General features: G+C 46.5%; 1 protein-coding gene across 1 annotated transcript in view; it reads left to right on the plus strand.

Annotated features, from left to right (window-relative positions):
• Positions 1-23292, plus strand: part of USP37 (ubiquitin specific peptidase 37) — a 270227-nt gene that overhangs the window by 225284 nt on the left and 21651 nt on the right. The window contains exons 20-21 of the mRNA XM_038740830.1: positions 2357-2417; positions 11975-12090. Coding sequence (XP_038596758.1) covers positions 2357-2417; positions 11975-12090 — 177 coding nt within the window. The remainder of the gene's footprint in view (positions 1-2356; positions 2418-11974; positions 12091-23292) is intronic.

Here is a 23292-nt window from a genome sequence, read left to right on the forward strand (position 1 = left end):
ACATATTTATTCTATCTATTTTATTTTGTTCATTCATTCAGTCAGTCGTAGTTATTGAGCGCTTACTGTGTGCAGAGCACTGGACTAAGCACTTGGGAAGTACAAGCTGGCAAGATATAGAGCCGGTCCCTACCCAACAGCGGGCTCACAGTCTAGAAGGGGAGGACAGACAACAAAACATATTAACAAAATAAAATAAATAGAATAATTTTGTTTTGTCCTGTCCCCCACTTCTAGACTGTGAGCCCACTGTTGGGTAGGGACCATCTCTGTATGTTGCCAACTTGTACTTCCCAAGCGCTTTGTACAGTGCTCTGCACACAGTAAGCGCTCAATAAATACGATTGAATGAATGAGGGGGTAAGGGGATGGATGGAAAGCCTTGAAGCTGAGAGTGAGGAGTTTTTGCCTGATAATTATTATTGTTATTACGTGGGACAGGGAGCGCTTCCAACCCCATTTGCTCGTATCCACCCTGACGCTTAGTACAGTGCCCAAGTGCTCTATTGCCCAAGGTCACACAGCAGACAAGGGGCAAAGCCGGAATTAGAACCCATAGCCTTCTGATTGCCAGGCCTGAGCTCCAGCCACTGCGCCATGCCGCTTCACTAATTAATTAATTAATTAATGATGGCATTTGTTAAGCGCTTACTATGTGCAGAGCACTGTTCTAAGCGCTGGGGGGGGGATACAAGGTGATTAAGTTGTCCCACGTGGGGCTCACAGTCTTAATCCCCATTTTACAGATGAGGTAACTGAGGCTCAGAGAAGTGAAGTGACTTGCCCAAGGTCACACAGCAGACATGTGGAGGAGCTGGGATTCGAACCCATGACCTCTGACTCCAAAGCCCGGGCTCTTTTCCATTGAGCCACGCTGCTTCTCTGATGATGCAGACGGAGGCGGATGCAGCATCAATCAATCAATCAATCAATCAATCATATTTATTGAGCGCTTACTGTGTGCAGAGCACTGGACTAACCGCTTGGGAAGTACAAGTTGGCAACATTCATTCATTCATTCAATTGTATTGAGCGCTTACTGTGTGCAGAGTACTGTACTAAGCGCTTGGGAAGTACAAGTTGGCAACATTCATTCATTCAATCGTATTTATTGAGCGCTTGCTGTGTGCAGAGCACTGGACTAAGCGCTTGGGAAGCCCAAGTTGGCAACATCTAGAGACGGTCCCTACCCAACAGTGGGCTCACAGTCTAGAAGGGGGAGACAGAGAAAAAAACAAACATATTAACAAAATAAAATAACTAGAATAGATATGTACAAGTAAAATAAATCATCATCATCATCAATCATATTTATTGAGCGCTTACTGTGTGCAGAGCACTGTACTAAGTGCTTGGGAAGTACAAATTGGCAACATATAGAGACAGTCCCTACCCAACAGTGGGCTCACAGTCTAAAAGGGGGAGACAAAACCAAACGTACTGACAAAATAAAATAAATAGAATAGATATGTACAAGTAAAATAAATAAATAGAGTAATAAATATGTACAAACATGTAGACATATATACAGGTGCTGTGGGGAAGGGAAGGGAGGTAAGATGGGGGGGATGGAGAGGGGGACGAGGGGGAGAGGAAGGAAGGGGCTCAATCAATAAATAGAGTAATAAATCCGTACAAAGATATATACATGTGCTGCAAGTAAAATAAATCAATAGAGTAATAAAGCCGTACAAACATCTATACATATATACAGGTGCTGTGGGGAAGGGAAGGAGGTAAGGCGAGGGGGATGGAGGGGGGAACTGAGAGTCGCCCTCTTGCCCATGTTGCCGACTTGTCCTTCCCAAGCGCTTAGTACAGTGCTCTGCACACAGTAAGCGCTCAATAAATACGATTGATTGATTGATTGATTCTGCATCTGGAAGCCTTGGGGTTGGTTCAGTGAAGCGAACTGACCCCCGGCCTGTTCCGGGCCCGGACCTTTCTCGACTCCCGACGTTGTCGGGGAGATGTTGCGGAAACGGGAGCGGAACCCCCTCCGAGCCGGGGGGACGGGGAACGCGCCGCTGGAATGTTGAAACGGGAAACAAAACATCGAGAAGCAGCGTGGCTCAGTGGAGAGAGCCCGGGCTTTGGAGTCGGAGGTCATGGGTTTGAATCCCAGCTCCGCCACATGTCTGCTGGGTGACCTTGGGCTATTCACGTCACTTCTCTGGGCCTCAGTTATCTGTAAAATGGGGATTAAGACTGTGAGCCCCCCGTGGGACAACTCGATCACCTTGTATCCCCCCCAGCGCTTAGAACAGTGCTCTGCACATAGTAAGCGCTTAACACATGCCGTCATTATTATTATTATTATTATTAAAACGGTTTCTTTCCTCCTTGTTCCTTTCAGGAGGCCCGGGAGCAGAAAGAAGACGACGACCTGAAAAGAGCCACAGAGCTCAGTCTGCAAGGTGAGGGGCCAGGGGCGGCGAGCGGGGCCGGTTTCTTCTGCCCGGATAGCTGGGAGAAGTAGTGTGGCTCGGTGGAAAGAGCTCGGGCTTTGGAGTCGGAGGTCACGGGTTCAAATCCCGGCTCCGCCACTCGTCAGCTATGTGACTTGGGGCAAGTCACCTCCTCCAGGAGGCCTTCCCAGACTGAGCCCCTTCCTTCCTTTCCCCCTTGTCCCCCTCTCCATCCCCCCATCTTACCTCCTTCCCTTCCCCACAGCACCTGTATATATGTATATATGTTTGTACATATTTATTACTCTATTTATTTATTTATTTATTTTACTTGTACATAGCTATCCTATTTATTTTATTTGGTTAGTATGTTTGGTTTTGTTCTCTGTCTCCCCCTTTTAGACTGTGAGCCCACTGTTGGGTAGGGACTGTCTCTATATGTTGCCAATTTGTACTTCCCAAGTGCTTAGTACAGTACTCTGCACATAGTAAGCGCTCAATAAATACGATTGATGATGATAAGTCCCTTCACTTCTCTGGGCCTCAGTTCCCTCATCTGGAAAATGGGGATTAAGACTGTGAGCCCCCTGTGGGACAAACTGATCACTTTGTAACCTCCCGAGCGCTTAGAACAGTGCTTTACACATAGTAAGTGCTTAATAAATGCCATCATTATCATTATTATTATTATTCTCTGGGCCTCAGTTCCCTCATCTGTAAAATGGGGATGAAGACTGTGAGCCCCACGTGGGACAACCTGATCACCTTGTACCCCCACGTGCTTAGAACAGTGCTGTGCACATAGTAAGCGCTTAATAAATGCCATTATTATTATTATTATTATTATTGTTATTATTATTATTTTAGCTGTGTGACTTTGGGCAACTCACTTCACTTCTCTGGGCCTCAGTGACCTCATCTGGAAAATGGGGGTGAATCAATCAATCAGTCAATCATATTTATTGAGCGCTTACTGTGTGCAGAGCACTGTACTAAGCAGCGTGGCTCAGTGGAAAGAGCCCGGGCTTTGGAGTCAGAGATCATGGGTTTGAATCCCGGCTCCACCACAAGTCTGCTGTGTGACCTTGGGCAAGTCACTTAACTTCTCCGAGCCTCAGTTACCTCATCTGTAAAAAGGGGGATTTAGACTGTGAGCCCCACGTGGGACAACTTGATCACATTGTATCCCCCCCAGCGCTTAGAACAGTGCTTTGCACATAGTAAGCGCTTAACAAATGCCATCATTATTATTATTATTATTATTACTTAGCGCTTGGGAAATACAAGTTGGCAACATATAGAGACGGTCCCTACCCAACAGTGGGCTCACAGTCTAAAAGGAGGAGACAGAGAACAAAACCCCACGTGGGACAACCTGATGACCTTGTATCTACCCCAGCAGTTAGAACAGTGCTTGACACATAGTAAGCGCTTAACAAATGCCCACATTATTATATTATTGTTGGACTTTATTTTCTTTCTTCTTTTGCATTTTTTCCCATCAGGAAAAAGGTGGGCGGACAGCGGACGAGGGTGGTGATGGGCGAGGGCACTTGGGGAAGTTTGCTTCCTCAAGAATAGGAAGTTTCACACCAGGGAGAAATGCCACACACAGCCGCCCCCAGCACGGCCTAATCAATCAATCGTATTTATTGAGCGCTTACTGTGTGCAGAGCACTGTACTAAGCGCTTGGGAAGTACAAGTCGGCAACACATAGAGACAGTCCCTACCCAACAGTGGGCTCACAGTCTAGAAGGGGGGAGCCTAGTGGCTAGAGCCCGGGCCCGGGAGTTAGAAAATCATGGGATCTAATCCTAGCTCCAGCCCTTGTCTGCTGTGACCTTAAAAATAATAATTATGGTATTTGTTAATTGCTTACTATGTGCCAGGCACTGTTCTAAGTGCTCTCTCCCTCTTGGTCTCTCACTAGTATTTGTTAAGCGCTTACTATGTGCCAAGCACTGTTCTGAGCGCTGGGGGAGATACAAGGTAATCACGTCGTCCATGTGGGGCCCACAGTCTTCATCCCCATTTTACATTCATTCATATTCAGTCGTGTTTATTGAGCGCTTACTGGGCGCAGAGCACTGGACTAAGCGCTTGGGAAGTACAGGTCAGCGGCACAGAGACGGTCCCTACCCCACAACGGGCTCACAGGCTAGAAGGGGGAGACAGACAACAAAACAAGTAGATAGGTGTCTATACCATCAAAATAAATAGAATTATAGCTACATACACTTCATTAATAAAATGAATATAGTAAATGTGTACAAATAAAATCGAGTACTAAATCTGTACAAATATATACAAGTGCTGTGGGGAGGGGAAGGGGGTAGGACAGAGGGAGGGAGGGGGTGTTAGGGAGGGGAGGAAAAAGGGAGGCTCAGTTTGGGAAGGCCTCCTGGAGGAGGTGAGCTCTCAGTAGGGATTTGAAGGGAGGAAGAGAGCTAGCTTGGCGGATGGGCAGAGGGAGGGCATTCCGGGCCCGTGGGATGACGTGGGCTGGGGGTCGACGGCGGGACGGGTGAGAACGAGGCCTAACGGTGAGGAGATTAGCGGTGGAGGAGCGGAGGGTGCGGACTGGGCTGGAGAAAGAGAGAAGGGAGGTGAGGTAGGAGGGGGCCAAGGGATGGACAGCCTTGAAGCCCAGGGGGAGGAGTTTCTGCCTGTTGCGCAGATTGATTGGTAGCCACTGGAGATTTTTGAGGAGGGGAGTAACATGCCCAGAGCGTTTCTGGACAAAGACAATCCGGGCAGCAGCATGAAGTATGGATTGAAGTGGGGAGAGACACGAGGATGGGAGATCAGAGAGAAGGCCGATGCAGTCATCCAGTCGGGAGAGGATGAGAGAATGAACCAGCAAGGTAGTGGTTTGGATGGGGAGGAAAGGCCGGATCTCGGTGATGTTGCGGAGGTGAGACCGGCAGGCTTTGGTGACGGATTGGATGTGAGGGGTGAACGAGAGAGCGAAGTTGAGGATGACACCGAGGTTGCGGGCTTGTGAGACGGGAAGGATGGTAGTGTCATCTACAGTGATGGGAAAGTCAAGGAGAGGGCAGGATTTGGGAGGGAAGATACGGAGTTCAGTCTTGGACATACTGAGTTTTAGGGGGCGGGCAGACATCCAGATGGAGATGTCCTGAAGGGAGGGAGAGAGAGCAGGGGCAGAGATGTCGATTTGGGTGTCATCAGCGTAGAGATGATAGTTGAAGCCATGGGAGCAAATGAGTTCACCGAGGGAGTGAGTGTAGATAGAGAACAGAAGGGGACAAGGCACTGAACCTTGGGGAACCCCCACAGGAAGGGGATGGGAGGCGGAGGAGGAGCCCGCAAAGGAGACTGAGAATGAACGACGTGAGAGATAAGAGAAGAACCGGGAGAGGACGGAGTCTGTGAAGCCAAGGTTGGATAGCGTGTTGAGGAGAAGGGGCTGGTCCTTAGGGGTGCTCTTAGGCAAGTCACGTCACTTCTCTGGGCCTCAGTTCCCTCATCTGTAAAATGGGGATTAAGACTGTGAGCCCCACGTGGGACAGGGACTGTGTCCCACCCAGTTACCTTGTATCCACCCCAGCGCTTAGAACAGTGCCTGGCACATAACAAGTACCGTAATAACACATCACAAATTAGAGTTGCCCACCTGGGAGAAGCTTAGTGTGCCTTCTCTCTCACTCTCTCTCCCCTCTTCCCTCTCCCCTTTTCCCTCTCTCCTCTCCCATCTCCCACCTCCAGTTTGTAGCTTGGGCCCCGGGCCTGATTCGGAAATCCTGCCAACTGATGGCGGATATCAGAGGCTTAGGATCACTTTCTTTAGAGAATAATAATGTTGGTATTTGTTAAGCGCTTACTATGTACAAAGCACTGTTCTAAGCGCTGAGGTAGATACAAGGTAATCAGGTTGTCCCACTAGGGGCTCACAGTCTTCATCCCCATTTTCCAGATGAGGGAACTGAGGCCCAGAGAAGTGAAGTGACTTGCCCAAAGTCACACAGCTGACACGTGGTGGAGCTGGGATTTGAACCCGCAGCCTCCGACTCCAAAGCCCGGGCTCTTTCCACTGAGCCACGCTGCTTCCCATAATGGCATTTATTAAGCGCTTACTATGTGCAAAGCACTGTTCTAAGCGCGGGGGGGGGTTACAAGGTGATCAGGTTGTCCCACAGAGGGCTCACAGTCTTAACCCCCATTTTACAGATCAGGGAACTGAGGCCCAGAGAAGTGAAGTGACTTACCCAAAGTCACACAGCTGACAAGTGGTGGAGCTGGGATTTGAACCCACAGCCTCCGACTCCAAAGCCCGGACTCTTTCCACTGAGCCACGCTGCTTCCCATAATCAATCAATCAATCAATCAATCGTATTTATTGAGCGCTTACTATGTGCAGAGCACTGTACTAAGCGCTTGGGAAGTACAAATTGGCATCACATAGAGACAGCCCCTACCCAACAGTGGGCTCACAGTCTAAAAGAACTTTTAACCCCCATTTTAACCCCCATTTTCCAGATGAGGTCACTGAGGTCCAGAGAAGTGAAGTGACTTGCCCAAAGTCACACAGCTGACAAGTGGCAGAACCGGGATTTGAACCCATGACCTCCAACTCCAAAGCCCACTCTGCCAATTGTCAGCTGTGTGACTTTGGGCAAGTCACTTAATTTCTCTGTGCCTCAGTTCCCTCATCTGTAAAATGGGGATTAAGACTGTGAGCCCCCTGTGGGACAACCTTGTAACCTCCCCAGTGCTTAGAACAGTGCTTTGCACATAGTAAGCGCTTAATAAATGCCATTATTATCATTATTATTATTATTATCATTATTATTATTATTATTATTATTTCCACTGAGCCACGCTGGCATGGCTTAGGCAGGAGCCCGGGCTTGGGAGTTAGAGGACAAGGGTTCTAATCCCGCCTCCACCACTCATCAGCTGTGTGACCGTGGGCAAGTCTTAACCTCTCTGTACCTCAGTTATCTCATCTGTAAAATGGGGATTAAGACTGTGAGCCCCACGTGGGACAACCTGATTACCTGGAATCTACCCCCGCGCTTAGTACAGTGCTTGGCAAATAGTAAGCGCTTAACAAGTGCCATAAATAATTATTATTCCTTTATTTTTTTTAATGGTATTTGTTAAGAGCTTATTAGAGTTAGGGTTTAGGAGTCAGAGGTTGTAGGTTATACTCGCATTTCTTCCACTTGTCTGCTGTTTGGGCAAGCCACTTAACTTCTCTGTGCCTCGGTTACCTCGTCTGTAAAAATGGGGATTAATAATAATAATAATAATAATAATAGCATTTATTAAGCGCTTACTATGAGCAAAGCACTGTTCTAAGCGCTGGGGAGGTTGCAAGGTGATCACGTTGTCCCACGGGGGGCTCACAGTCAATCCCCATTTTACAGCTGAGGTAACTGAGGCCCAGAGAAGTGAAGTGACTTGCCCAAAGTCACACAGCTGACAATTGGCGGAGCCGGGATTTGAACCCATGACCTCTGACTCCAAAGCCCGGGCTCTTTCCACTGAGCCACACTGCTTCTCTGGTTAAGATCGTGAGCCCCACGTAGGACAACCTGATAACCTTATATTTACCCCAGCTCTTAGTACAGTGCTCGACACATAGTAAGCACTTAACAAATACCACCATCATTATTATTATTATTATTATTATTATTATTATTATTATTATTATTAGTCAAGCACTGTTCTAAGTGTGGGGATCCATACGTGTCCACATGTTTGACACCCATCCACATGTTTTGTTGTCTGTCTCCCCCTTCTAGACTGTGAGCCCGCTGTTGGGTCGGGACCGTCTCTCTATGTTGCCGACTTGTACTTCCCAAGCGCTTAGTCCAGTGCTCTGCACACAGTAGGCGCTCAATAAATATGATTGAATGAATGGGGATAGATACAGTTTAAGCAGGTGAGGCCGAGTCCCTGTCCCCCAAGGGGCTCACAATCAATGAAGGAGGGAGGACTGCTATCGAATCCCCATCTTCCAAATGAGGCCCATGCTCTGGGCCCACGAAGCCACTAAGTCATATTTATTGAGCGCTTACTGTGTGGGTAACACTATATTGCCTCCGCTCTATTCATTCATTCATTCAATCGTATTTATTGAGCGCTTACTGTGTGCAGAGCACTGGACTAAGCGCTTGGGAAGTACAAGTCGGTGATATCTAGAAGCGGTTCCTACCCAACAGCGGGCTCACAGTCTAGAAGGGGGAGACAGACAACAAAACAAAACATGTGGAGTCGTCAGAATAAATAGAATTAAAGCTAAGTGCACATAACAAAATAAATAGAATAGTTCTAGACCGTAAGCTCCTTCAGCCAATCAGTCAGTGGTAATAAAAAGAATAATAATAACAATAATTGTGCTCTCTTCCTCCCTTCAAAGCCCTACTGAGAGCTCACCTCCTCCCGGAGGCCTTCCCAGGCTGAGCCCCCTTTATCCTCTCCTCCTCCCCATCCCCCCGCCCTACCTCCTTCCCCTCCCCACAGCACTTGTATATATTTGTCCAGATTTATTACTCTATTTTACTTGTTCATATTTACTATTCTATTTATTTTGTTAATGATGTGCATTCAGCTTTAATTCTATTTGTTCTGATGATTTTGACGCCTGTCTACATGTTTTGTTTTCTGTCCGTCTCCCCCTTCTAGACTGTGAGCCCGTTGTTGGGTAGGGACCATCTCTGTCTGTTGCCAACTTGTACTTCCCAAGCGCTTAATACAGTGCTCTGCACACCGTAAGCGCTCAATAAATACGATTGAATCATCATCATCATCATCAGTCGTATTTATTGAGCGCTTACTGTGTGCAGAGCACTGTACTAAGCGCTTGGGAAGTCCAAGTTGGCAACATCTAGAGATGGTCCCTTCCCAACAGTGGGCTCACAGGCTAGAAGGGGGAGACAGAGAACAAAACAAAACATATTAACACAATAAAATAAATAGAATAGATAGGTACAAGTAAAATAAATAGAGTAATAAATCTGTACAAACATATATACATTTATACAGGTGCTGTGGGGAAGGGAAGGAGGTAGGAGAGGGGGACGAGGGGGAGAGGAGGGAAGGGGAAGAGATCCCACTCTATCCAAAGGCAGGGCATAACTTCAAGGACGTAATAGCTATTTGGGAAGCAGAAAGAGCATGCAATTGGGACTCAGGGGACCTCGGTTGTAATTCCAGCTCCTCCAACTTGTTTGCTCTGTGACCTTGGGTAAGACACTTTATTTGTCTGGGCTTCAGTTTTTTCAACTGATTGAATGAATGAATGAATGAATTTAACTTTAATTCTATTTGTTCCGATGATTTTGACGCCTATCTACATGTTTTGTTTTGCTGTCCATCTCCCCCTTCTAGACTGTGAGCCTGATGTTGGGTAGGGACCGTCTCTATCTGTTGCCAACTTGTACTTCCCAAGCGCTTAGTACAGTGCTCTGCACACAGTAAGTGCTCAATAAATACGATTGAACGAATAAATGAATGAATGGTATTTAAGTGCCTACTATAATAATAATAATAATGGTATTCATGAAACACTTACTATGTGCCAAACACTGTTCTAAGCACCAGGGTAGATACAGGGTAATCAGGTCGTCCCACATGGGGCTCACAGTCTTTCCAGATGAGGTAACTGAGGCACAGAGCCGTGGAGTGCTTAGTACAGTGATGATGATGATGGCATTTGTTAAGCACTTACTATGTGCAAAGCACTGTTCTAAGTGTTTGGGAGGGGAAACAAGGTAATGAGGTTGTCCCATGTGGGGCTCACAGTCTTAATCCCCATTTTACAGATGAGGTAACTGAGGCTCAGAGAAGTTAAGTGACTTATCCAAGGTCATACAGAAGACATGCTCTGCACACAGTAAGCACTCAATAAATCCGATTGAATGAATGGAATGACTTGCCCAAAGTCACACAGCTGACAAGTGGCAGACCTGGGATTAGAACCCTCATTATAATAATAATAATAATAATGGCATTTATTAAGCGCTTACTATGTGCAAAGCACTGTTCTAAGCGCTGGGGAGGTTACAAAGTGATCAGGTGGTCCCACGGGGGGCTCACAGTCTTAATCCCCATTTTACAGAGGAGGGAACTGAGGCCCAGAGAAGTGAAGTGACTTGCCCACGGTCACACAGCTGACAATGGGCAGAGCCGGGATTTGAACCCATGACCTCTGACTCCAAAGCCCGGGCTCTTTCCACTGAGCCACGCTGCTTCTCATTCATTCATTCATTCATTCAATCGGATTTATTTTATACTGTGATCCCACTGTTGGGTAGGGACTGTCTCTATATGTTGCCAACTTGTACTTCCCAAGCGCTTAGTCCAGTGCTCTGCACACAGTAAGCGCTCAATAAATACGATTGATTGATTGATTGATTGATTTATTGAGTGCTTCCTGTGCGCAGATCACCGAGTCCCAAGCCGGGCTCTTTCCACTAAGCCCCGCCGCTTCTCTGCTAAATTCCAGGCACTGGACTAAACTCCGGGGCAGAAGCGAGGTAATCGGGTTGGACGCATTCCCCGTCTCACGGTCTTCATCCCCATTTTCCAGATGAAGAAACTAAGGCCTGGAGACGTAAAATGACCCGCCCAAGTCCCCCAGCAGATTTTTGGCGAAGTCGGGATGAGAAGCCGGGTCCTCTGAGCCCCAGGCCCGGGCCCTCGGCCCTCATCATCATCATCATCAATCGTATTTATTGAGTGCTTACTATGTGCAGAGCACTGTACTAAGCGCTTGGGAAGTACAAATTGGCATCATATAGAGACAGTCCCTACCCAACAGTGGGCTCACAGTCTAAAAGGGGGAGACAGAGAACAAAATCAATCAATCAATCAATCGTATTTATTGAGCGCTTACTATGTGCAGAGCACTGTACTAAGCGCTTGGGAAGTACAAATTGGCAACACATAGAGACAGTCCCTACCCAACAGTGGGATCACAGTCTAAAAGGGGGAGACAGAGAACAGAACCAAACATACCAACAAAATAAAATAAATAGGAAAGAAATGTACAAGTAAAATAAATAAATAAATAGAGTAATAAATATGTACAACCATATATCCATATATACAGGTGCTGTGGGGAAGGGAAGGAGGTAAGATGGGGGGATGGAGAGGGGGGAGAGGGGGAGAGGAAGGAAGGGGCTCAGTGTGGGAAGGCCTCCTGGAGGAGGTGAGCTCTCAGCAGGGCCTTGAAGGGAGGAAGAGAGCCAGCTTGGCGGATGGGCAGAGGGATTGGGGGCATTCCAGGCCGGGGGAATGACGTGGGCCGGGGGTCGATGGCGGGACGGGCGAGAATGAGGCCTAACGGTGAGGAGATTAGCGGCGGAGGAGCGGAGGGTGCGGGCTGGGCAGGAGAAGGACAGAAGGGAGGTGAGGGAGGAGGGGGCGAGGTGATGGATGGACAGCCTGGAAGCCCAGGGTGAGGAGTTTCTGCCTGATGTGCAGATTGATTGGGAGCCACTGGAGATTTTTGAGGAGATGCGTCCGCCGCGATGCGTCCCCTCTGTTTCGCCTGGGAGCCTGATGCCACGTGTCTGTTTCTGTGTCCGCACAGAATTTAACAGCTCTCTGCTGGACGGGACGGGCTCGGACGAAGACTCGGGAAACGAGGACATTTTGGACATGGAGTACACGGAGGCAGAAGCGGAGGAGCTCAGGAGAAACGCCGAGGTGAGCCCTCGCCCCCGCGCCCCTCCCGGGAGCTCGTTTGGGGCGGGCATCCCCCTCATTCATTCATCCGATCGTTTTTATTGAGCGTTTACCGTGGGCAGAGCACCGGACTAAGCGCTTGGGAAGTCCAAGTCGGCAAGATCTAGAGACGGTCCCTACCCGACAGCGGGCTCACAGTCTAGAAGGGGGAGACAGAGAACAAAACATGTTAACAAAATTCATTCAGTCGTATTTATTGAGCGCTTACTGTGTGCAGAGCACCGGACTAAGCGCTTGGGAAGTCCAAGCAGGCAACATCTAGAGACGGTCCCTACCCAACAGCGGGCTCACAGTCTAGAAGGGGGAGGCAGAGAACAAAACAAAACATATTAACAAAATTCATTCATTCATTCAATCGTATTTATTGAGCGCTTGCTGTGGGCAGAGCACCGGACTAAGCGCTTGGGAAGTCCAAGTCGGCAACGTCTAGAGACGGTCCCTACCCAACAGCGGGTTTGCAGGCTAGAAGGGGGAGGCAGAGAACAAAACAAAACATATTAACAAAATAAAATGAATAGAATAAATATGTACCAATAAAATAAATCAATAAATAGAGTAATAAATTCATTCAATCGTATTTATTGAGCGCTTACTGTGTGCAGAGCACTGTACTAAGTGCTCAATCGTATTTATTGAGCGCTTACTGTGGGCAGAGCACTGGACTAAGCGCTTGGGAAGTCCAAGTCGGCAACATCTAGAGATGGTCCCTACCCGACAATGGGCTCACAGTCTAGAAGCGGGAGACAGAGAACAAAACAAAACATGTAGACAGGTGTCAAAGTTGTCAGAACAAATAGAATTAAAGCTAGATTCATTGTCATATTTATTTTTATTAAGCGCTTATTGTGTGCAGAGCACTGGACTAAGCACTTGGGAAGTCCAAATTGGCAACACATAGAGACGGTCCTTACCCAACAGTGGGCTCACAGTCTACAAGGGGGAGACAGAGAACAGAACAAAACATAGTAACAAAATAAAATGAATAGAATAAATATGTACCAATAAAATAAATCAATAAATAGAGTAATAAATTCATTCAATCGTATTTATTGAGCACTTACTGTGTGCAGAGCACTGTACTAAGTGCTTGGGAAGTCCAAGTTGGCAACGTCTAGAGATGGTCCCTACCCAACAGCGGGCTCACAGTCTTGAAGGGGGAGACAGACAACAAAACAAAACGTTTTAACAAAATAAAATAGAATAGTAAATATGTACAAGATCGCTCTGCCCGCCATCCCCACGAGCAGGAGAAAGCCCGGCTTAGGGAGGGCCACTGTCTCAACCAGTTTGGAGAAGCAGCGTGGCTCAGTGGAAAGAGCCCGGGCTTGGGAGTCAGAGGTCATGGGTTCAAATTCCGGCTCCTCCAATTGTCAGCTGGGTGACGTTGGATACTTCTCTGGGCCTCAGTTCCCTCATCTGTAAAATGGGGATTAAGACTGTGAGCCCCCCCTGGGACAACCTGATCACCTTGTATCCCCCCAGCACTTAGAACAGTGCTTTGCACATAGTAAGCGCTCAACAAATACCGTTATTATTATTATTAGCGGCAAGAGCCTGGGCTTGGGACTCAGAGGTCGTGGGTTCTAATCCTGGCTCCGTCACTTTCCATTCATTCATTCAATCGTATTTATTGAGCACTTACTGTGTGCAGAGCACTGGACTAAGCGCTTGGGAAGTCCAAGTTGGCAACATCTAGAGACGGTCCCTACCCAACAACCGGCTCAAATTCTAGAAGGGGAAGGCAGACAACAAAACAAAACATGTAGACAGGGGTCAAAGTTGTCAGAACAAATAGAATTAAAGCTAGATTCATTGTCATATTTATTTTTATTAAGCGCTTAGTGTGTGCAGAGCACTGGACTAAGCGCTTTGGAAGTCCAAGTCGGCAACATCTAGAGATGGTCCCTACCCAACAGTGGGCTCACAGTCTAGAAGGGGGAGGCAGAGAACAAAACAAAACATATTAACAAAATAAAATGAATAGAATAAATATGTACCAATAAAATAAATCAATAAATAGAGCAATAAATTCATTCAATCGTATTTATTGAGCGCTTACTGTGTGCAGAGCACTGGACTAAGTGCTCAATCGTATTTATTGAGCGCTTACTGTGTGCAGAGCACTGGACTAAGCACTTGGGAAGTCCAAGTCGGCAACATCTAGAGACGGTCCCTACCCAACAATGGGCTCACATTCTAGAAGGGGGAGACAGACAACAAAACAAAACGTAGACAGGTGTCAAAGTTGTCAGAACAAATAGAATTAAAGCTAAATTCATTCAGTTGTATTTATTTTTATTAAGCGCTTACTGTGTGCAGAGCCCTGGACTAAGCGCTTGGGAAGTACAAGTCGGCAACATATAGAGACGGTCCCTACCCAACAACGGGCTCACAGTCTAGAAGGGGGAGACAGACAACAAAACAAAACATATTAACAAAATAAAATAAATAGAATAAATATGTACCAATAAAATAAATCAATAGAGTTATAAATTCATTCAATCGTATTTATTGAACACTTACTGTGTGCAGAACACCATACTAAGCACTTGGGAAGTCCAAGTCAGCAACATCTAGAGACGGTCCCTACCCAACAGCGGGCTCACAGACTAGAATGGGAAGACAGACAACAAAACAAAACGTTTTAACAAAATAAAATAAATAGAATAGTAAATTTGTACAAGATCGCTCTGCCCGCCATCCCCACGAGCAGGAGAAAGCCCAGCTCGGGTAGGGCTGCTGTCTCGGCTGGTTTGGAGAAGCAGCGTGGCTCAGTGGAAAGATCCCGGGCTTGGGAGTCAGAGGTCATGGGTTCAAATCCCAGCTCCTCCATTTGTCAGCTGGGTGACGGGTAAGTCACTTCACTTCTCTGGGCCTCAGTTCCCTCATCTGTAAAATGGGGATTAAGACTGTGAGCCCCCCGTGGCACAACCTGATCACCTTGTATCCCCCCAGCACTTAGAACAGTGCTTTGCACATAGTAAGCGTTCAACAAATACCATTATTATTATTAGCGGCAAGAGCCCAGGCTTGGGACTCAAGAGGTCGTGGGTTCTAATCCTGGCTCCTCCACTTTCCATTCATTCATTCAATCGTATTTATTGAGCGTTTACTGTGTGCAGAGCACTGGACTAAGCACTTGGGAAGTACAAGTTGGCAACATCTAGAGATGGTCCCTACCCAACGGTGGGCTCACAGTCTAGAAGGGGGAGACAGACAACATAAACAAAACATGTAGACAGATGTCAAAGTCATCAGAACAAATAGAATTAAAGCTAGATTCATTCATTCATTCAATCGTATTTATTGAGCACTTACTGTGTGCAGAGCGCTGGACTAAGCGCTTGGGGAGTACAAGTCGGCAACATCTAGAGACGGTCCCTACCCAACAACGGGCTCACAGTCTAGAAGGGGGAGACAGAGAACAAAACAAAACACGTAGACAGGTTTCACAGTCGTCAGAACAAATAGAATTAAAGCTAGATTCATTCAGTCATTCAATCGTATTTATTGAGCGCTTACTGTGTGCAGAGCACTGGACTAAGCGCTTGGGAAGTACAAGTTGGCAACCTATAGAGACGTTCCCTACCCAACAACGGGCTCACAGTCTGGACTTGTCCGCTGTGGGACTTTGGGCCAGTCACTTCTGTGGGCCTCAGTTCCCTCATCTGTAAAACGGGGATGAAGACTGTGAGCCCCCCGTGGGACAACCTGATCACCTTGTATCTCTCCCAGCGCTTAGAACAGTGCTTGGCACATAATAAGCCCACTGTTGGGTAGGGACTGTCTCTATGTTGCCAATTTGTACTTCCCAAGCGCTTAGTACAGTGCTCTGCACATAGTAAGCGCTCAATAAATACGATTGATTGATTGATAATAAGTGCTTAAACAAGTTCCATCATTTTTTTTTTTATTTTTTTTTTCCCAACACTTGTTTTTCCTCAGCAGCCTTGGGGTATGTGGCGCTCGACTTTTAATAGTGATAATAGTCATGATAACAGTAGTAATAATAATTGTGTTTAAGTGCTTACTCTGTGCTAGGCACTGTTCTCTATCAATCAGTCAATCAAGCGTATTTATTGAGCGCTTACTGTGTGCAGAGCACTGTACTAAGCGCTTGGGAAGTACAAGTTGGCAACATCTAGAGACGGTCCCTACTCTAGACTGTGAGCTCGTTGTGGGCAGGGCATGTGTCTGTTTATTGCTACATTGTCCTCTCCCAAGCGCTTAGTCCAGTGCATTGCCCGCAGTAAGCGCTCAATAAATACGATTGACCGAATCAATCGATCAATCGAGAAGCAGTGTGGCTTAGTGGAAAGAGCCCGGGCCTGGGAAACAGAGGTCGTGGGTTCTAATCCCGGCTCCGCCACTTGTCAGCCCTGACTTTGGGCAAGTCACTTCACTTCTCCGGGCCTCAGTGACCTCATCTGGAAAATGGGGATGAAGACTGTGAGCCCCCCGTGGGACAACCTGATCACCTCGTGTCTATCATCATCATCATCATCATCATCATCATCAATTGTATTTATTGAGTGCTTGCTATGTGCAGAGCACTGTACTAAGCGCTTGGGAAGTACAAATTGGCAACATATAGAGACAGTCCCTACCCAACAGTGGGCTCACAGTCTAGAAGGGGGAGACAGAGAACAAAACCAAACATACTAACAAAATAAAATAAATAAAATAGATATGTACAAGTAAAATAAATAAATAAATAGAGTAATAAATCTGTACAAACATCTATACATATATACAGGTGCTGTGGGAAAGGGAAGGAGGTAAGATGGGGGGGATGGAGAGGGGGACGAGGGGGAGAGGAAGGGAGGGGCTCAGTCTGGGAAGGCCTCCTGGAGGAGGTGAGCTCTATCCCCAGTGCTTAGAACAGTGCTCGGCACATAGTAGGCACTTAGCAAGTACCAATAGCGTTATAATTATTATTCATCTCCATTTTCCGGAGGAAGGAACTGAGGTCCCGAAAAGTGACGTGAGTTGCCCAAGGTCACGTGGCTCAGTGGAAAGAACACAGGGCTGGGAGTCAGAGGACGTGGGTTCTAATCCTGCCTCCGCCACTTGTCAGCTGTGTGACCTTGGGCAAGCCACTTCTCTGCCCCTCAGTGACCTCATCTGTGAAATGGGGATGAAGATTGTGAGCCCCACGTGGGACAAACTGATCATCTTGTATCTGCCCCAGCGCTTAGAACGGTGCTCAGCAATCAATCAATCGTATTTATTGAGCGCTTACTGTGTGCAGAGCACTGGACTAAGCGCTTGGGAAGTACAAGTTGGCAACACATAGAGGCGGTCCCTACCCAACAGTGGGCTCGCAGTCTAGAAGGGGGAGACAGACAACAAAACAAAACATATTAACAAAATAAAATAAATAGAATAGATATGTTGGGCGAGTCACTTCGCTTCCCTGGGCCTCCGTTTCCTCGGCTGGCAAATGGGGATTCCGCACCTGTCCTCCCTGCTACTTACACTGCGGGCCCCACGTGGGACAGGGACTGTGCCGACGTCGTTTGTTTTTTCTTAATGGCATTTATTAAGCGCTTACTATGTGCAGAGCACTGTTCTAAGCGCTGGGGGGGATACAAGGTGATCAAGTTGTCCCACGTTGGGGCTCCCAGTCTTAATCCCCATTTTACAGATGAGGTAGCTGAGGCTCAGGGAAGCGAACTGACTTGCCCAAGGTCACACAGCAGACATGTGGCAGAGCTGGGATTCGAACCCATGCCCTCTGACTCCCAAGCCCGGGCTCTTTCCACTGAGCCACGCTGCTTCTCTAATATATACATATATACATATATACACACATATATACATATATAGACTGTGAGCCCACTGTTGGGTAGGGACTGTCTCTATATGTTGCCAACTTGTACTTTCCAAGCGCTTAGTCCAGTGCTGTGCACACAGTAAGCACTCAATAAATACGATTGATGATGATGATGTACAAGTAAAATAAATAAATAGAGTAATAAATCTGTACAAACATATATACAGGTGCTGTGGGGAGGGGAAGGAGGTAAGGCGGGGAGGATGGAGAGGGGGAGGAGAAGGAGAGGAAACATAGCACATAGTAAGCGCTTAACAAAATGCCATCATTATCACCCAGCAGGCAAATGATGGAGGCGGGATTAGAACCCAGACCTTTCGACACCCAGGCCTTGGCTCTAGCCATTAGGGCACACTGCTTCTCGTGGCTCAGTGGAAAGAGCCCGGGCTTTGGAGCCAGAGCTCATGGGTTCGAATCCCGGCTCCGCCACATGTCTGCTGTGTGACCTTGGGCAAGTCACTTCACTTCCCGGAGCCTCAGTTCCCTCATCTGTAAAACGGGGATGAAGACTGTGAGCCCCACGTGGGACCACCTGATCATCTTGTAGATAATGATGGCATTTATTAAGCGCTTACTATGTGCAAAGCACTGTTCTAAGCGCTGGGGAGGTTACAAGATGATCAGGTTGTGCCATGGCGGGGCTCACAGTCTTCATCCCCATTGTACAGATGAGGTAACGGAGGCCCAGAGAAGTGAAGTGACTTGCCCTAAGTCACACAGCTGATAAGTGGCAGAGACAGGATTTGAACCCCTGACCTCGGACTCCAGTATCTCCCCCAGCGCTTAGAACAGTCATAGTAAGCGCTTAACAAATGCTATCGTTAATATTATTATCTTCACCGAAGAGAAACAAGTAAAATAAATAAACTAAATAAATAAATAAACTAAATAATAAACTAAATAAATACTAAACTAAACTAAAAAAATAAATAAACTAAATAATAAACTAAATAAATAAAATAAATATGCACCTGTATATATATCACCTGTATATATGTACATATTTATTACTCTATTTATTTTACTTGTACATATCTATCCTATTTATTTTATTTTGTTAGTATGTTTGGTTTTGTTCTCTGTCTCCCCCTTTTAGACTGTGAGCCCACTGTTGGGTAGGGACCGTCTCTATATGTTGCCAGTTTGTACTTCCCAAGCGCTTAGTTCAGTGCTCTGCACATAGTAAGCGCTCAATAAATACGATTGATGATGATGATGAGAAACAACGAGGGCAGTGACGGCATAGAACACTTTCTTTGCCGAGCGCTGTGATATCAGTTTATCAGCGGTATTTATTGCACGTGGGACAACTTGATCACATTGTGTCCCCCCCAGCGCTTAGAACAGTGCTTTGCACATAGTAAGCGCTTAACAAATGCCATCATTATTATTATTATCTTCACCGAAGAGAAACAATGAGGGCAGCGACGGCATAGAACACTTTCTTTGCCGAGCGCTGTGATATCAGTTTATCAGCGGTACTTGTTGCACGTGGGACAACTTGATCACATTGTATCCCCCCCGAGCGCTTAGAACAGTGCTTTGCACGTAGTAAGCGCTTAAAAAATGCCATTATTATTATTATTATCTTCACCAAAGAGAAACAATGAGAGCAGTGACGGCATAGATAACTTTCTTTGCCAAGTGCTGTGATATCAGTTTATCAGCGGTATTTATTGCACGTGGTACAACTTGATCACATTGTATCCCCCCGAGCGCTTAGAACAGTGCTTTGCACATAGTAAGCGCTTAAAAAACTGCCATTATTATTATTATTATCTTCACCGAAGAGAAACAATGAGAGCAGTGACGGCATAGATAACTTTCTGTGCCAAGTGCTGTGATATCAGTTTATCAGCGGTATTTATTGCACGTGGGACAACTTGATCACATTGTGTCCCCCCCAGCGCTTAGAACAGTGCTTTGCACGTAGTAAGCGCTTAAAAAATGCCATTATTATTATTATTATCTTCACCGAAGAGAAACAATGAGGGCAGTGACGGCATAGAACACTTTCTTTGCCAAGTGCTGTGATATCAGTTTATCAGCGGTATTTATTGCACGTGGGACAACTTGATCACATTGTATCCCCCCCAGCGCTTAGAACAGTGCTTTGCACGTAGTAAGCGCTTAAAAAATGCCATTATTATTATTATTATCTTCACCGAAGAGAAACAATGAGAGCAGTGACGGCATAGATAACTTTCTTTGCCAAGTGCTGTGATATCAGTTTATCAGCGGTATTTATTGCACGTGGGACAACTTGATCACAATGTATCCCCCCCAGCGCTTAGAACAGTGCTTTGCACGTAGTAAGCGCTTAAAAAATGCCATTATTATTATTATTATCTTCACCGAAGAGAAACAATGAAGGCAGTGATGGCATAGAACACTTTCTTTGCCGAGTGCTGTGATATCAGTTTATCAGCGGTATTTATTGCACGTGGGACAACTTGATCACATTATATCCCCCCCAGCGCTTAGAACAGTGCTTTGCACGTAGTAAGCGCTTAAAAAATGCCATTATTATTATTACTATCTTCACCAAAGAGAAACAATGAGAGCAGTGACGGCATAGATAACTTTCTTTGCCAAGTGCTGTGATATCAGTTTATCAGCGGTATTTATTGCACGTGGGACAACTTGATCACATTGTATCCCCCCCAGCGCTTAGAACAGTGCTTTGCACATAGTAAGCGCTTAACAAATGCCATTATTATTATTATTATTATTATTATTATTATTATTATTATTGAGCGCTAACTGTGCACAGCATGGTAGTAAGCACTTGGGAAAGTGCACTGTAACAGAGTCGGAAGACACGTTTCCTGCCCACCGTGAGCTTACAGTCTAAAGAGTGTGGTAGGAACAAGATAATCAGGGAGGACAGGGACTTTTATCCCCATTTTGCAGATGAGGTAACTGAGGCACGGAGGAATTCAGCGACTCACCCGAAAGCAAACAGGCCGGGGGTGGAGCTGGATTCGGAAATCCTCTGCCTCCGCAGGCCCTCGCTCTTTCCCACTAAAGCCACGCCACTTTCACACACTGACGGGATTTATTAATAGCCACGGAGAAGCCGCGTGGCCCAGTGGAAAGAGCCCGGGCTTGGGAGTCAGAAGTCGTGGGTTCAAATCCCGGCCCCGCCACTTGTCAGCTGGGTGACCTTGGGCCCGTCGCTTCACTCCTCCGGGCCTCAGTTCCCTCCTCTGAAAAATGGGGAGGAAGACTGTGAGCCCCGCCGTGGGACAACCTGATCACCTCGTGACCTCCCCAGTGCTTTGAACAGTGCTCTGCACATAGTAAGCGCTTTAATAAATGCCATTATGATGATGATGAAAATGGGGATGAAGGCCGTGAGCCCCACGAGGGACAACCTGATGACCTTGTATCTCCCCCAGCGCTTAGAACAGTGCTTGACACGTAGTAAGCGCTTAACAAATACCACGATGATTATTATTATTTGTGAAGCGCTTACTGCGTGCCAAGACTTGTCGTGGGTTCAAATCCCAGCTCTGCCAGTTGTCAGCTGTGTGACTTTGGGCAAGGCACTTCACTTCTCTGGGCCTCAGTTCCCTCATCTGGAAAATGGGGATTAAGACGGTGAGCCCCCAATGGGACAAACTGATTACCTTGTAACCTCCCCAGTGCTTAGAACGGTGCTTTGCATATAGTAAGCGCTTAATATGAATATATGTTTGTATGTATTTAATTTGTACATATTAATTTTATTTTGTTAATATGTTGTGTTTTGTTGTCTGTCTCCCCCTTCTAGACTGTGAGCCCGCTGTTGGGTAGGGACCGTCTCTATATGTTGCCAACTTGGACTTCCCAAGCGCTTAGTACAGTGCTCTGCACACAGTAAGCGCTCAATAAATATGATTGAATGAATGAATGAATGAATGAACTACTATGCACCGGGGTGGATGCAAGCTAATCAGGTTGGACACAGTCCATGTCCCACATGGAGCTCACAGTCTAAGTGGGACATCATCATCATCATCATCAATCGTATTTATTGAGCGCTTACTATGTGCAGAGCACTGTACTGAGCGCTTGGGAAGTACAAATTGGAACATATAGAGACAGTCCCTACCCACCAGTGGGCTCACAGTCTAAAAGGGGGAGACAGAGAACAAAACCAAACATATTAACAAAATAAATAGAATAGATATGTACAAGTAAAATAAATACATGAATAAATAGAATAATAAATACGTACAGACATATATCCATATATACAGGTGCTGTGGGGAAGGGAAGGAGGTAAGATGGGGGGGATGGAGAGGGGGACACATAGCAGATATTGATCGCCCCTCTGACAGGTGAAGAAACTGAGGCCCAGAGGTCTAATAATAATGATAAAAATAATAATTTTGGTACTTGTTAAGTGCTTACCATGAGCCAAGCACTGTTCTAAGCGCAGGGGTAGATCCAAGCTAATCAGGTCGGACACAGTACCTGTCCCACATGGGGCTCACAGTCTTCATCCCTGTTTTGCAAGTGAGGGAACTGAGGCACAGAGAAATGGAGAAGCAGCGTGGCTTAGTGGAAAGAGCCTAGGCTTTGGAGTCAGAGGTCATGGGTTCAAATCCTGGCTCTGCCAATTAGCTGTGTGACTTTGGGCAAGTCGCTTCACTTCTCTGGGCCTCAGTTACCTCATCTGTAAAATGGGAGATTAAGACTATAAGCCCCCCCGGTGGGACAACTCGATCACCTTGTAACCTCCCCAGCGCTTCAAACAGTGCTTTGCACATAGTAAGCGCTTAATAAATGCCATTATTATTATTATTATTATTGTTATTATTAAATGAAGTGACTTGCCCAAAGTCACATAGTTTCTGCCCATTTCTCCCTTTCTCTTCCCATCTCTTCCCATATCTCTCTTTTTTAAAAAAAATATAGTATTTGTTAAGCACTTGCTATGTGCCAGGCCATCCCTATCCATCACGAGGCTTACCATCTCTTAATCTCCATTTTACAGACGAGGGTGAGGCCCAGTCTTGCCCAAGGCACGTGGCAGAGCCGGGATTAGAACCCAGGTCTTCATCTCTAGACTTGTAGACTCATTATGGGCAGGGACTAATAATAATCTTGGTATTTGTTAAGCGCTTACTATGTGCCAGGGACTGTTCTAAGCACCAAGGAGACAAGGTGATCAGGTTGTCCCCCGTGGGGCTCCCAGTCTTCATCCCCATTTTCCAGATGAGGGAACTGAGGCCCAGAGAAGTCAAGTGATTTGCCCAAGGTCGTACAGCTGACAAGTGGCGGAGCCGGGATTAGAACCCACGACCTCTGACTCCCAAGCCCGGGCTCTTTCCACTATG

This window comes from Tachyglossus aculeatus, chromosome 1 (genome assembly GCF_015852505.1).
Source record: "Tachyglossus aculeatus isolate mTacAcu1 chromosome 1, mTacAcu1.pri, whole genome shotgun sequence".
NCBI lineage: Eukaryota > Metazoa > Chordata > Mammalia > Monotremata > Tachyglossidae > Tachyglossus > Tachyglossus aculeatus.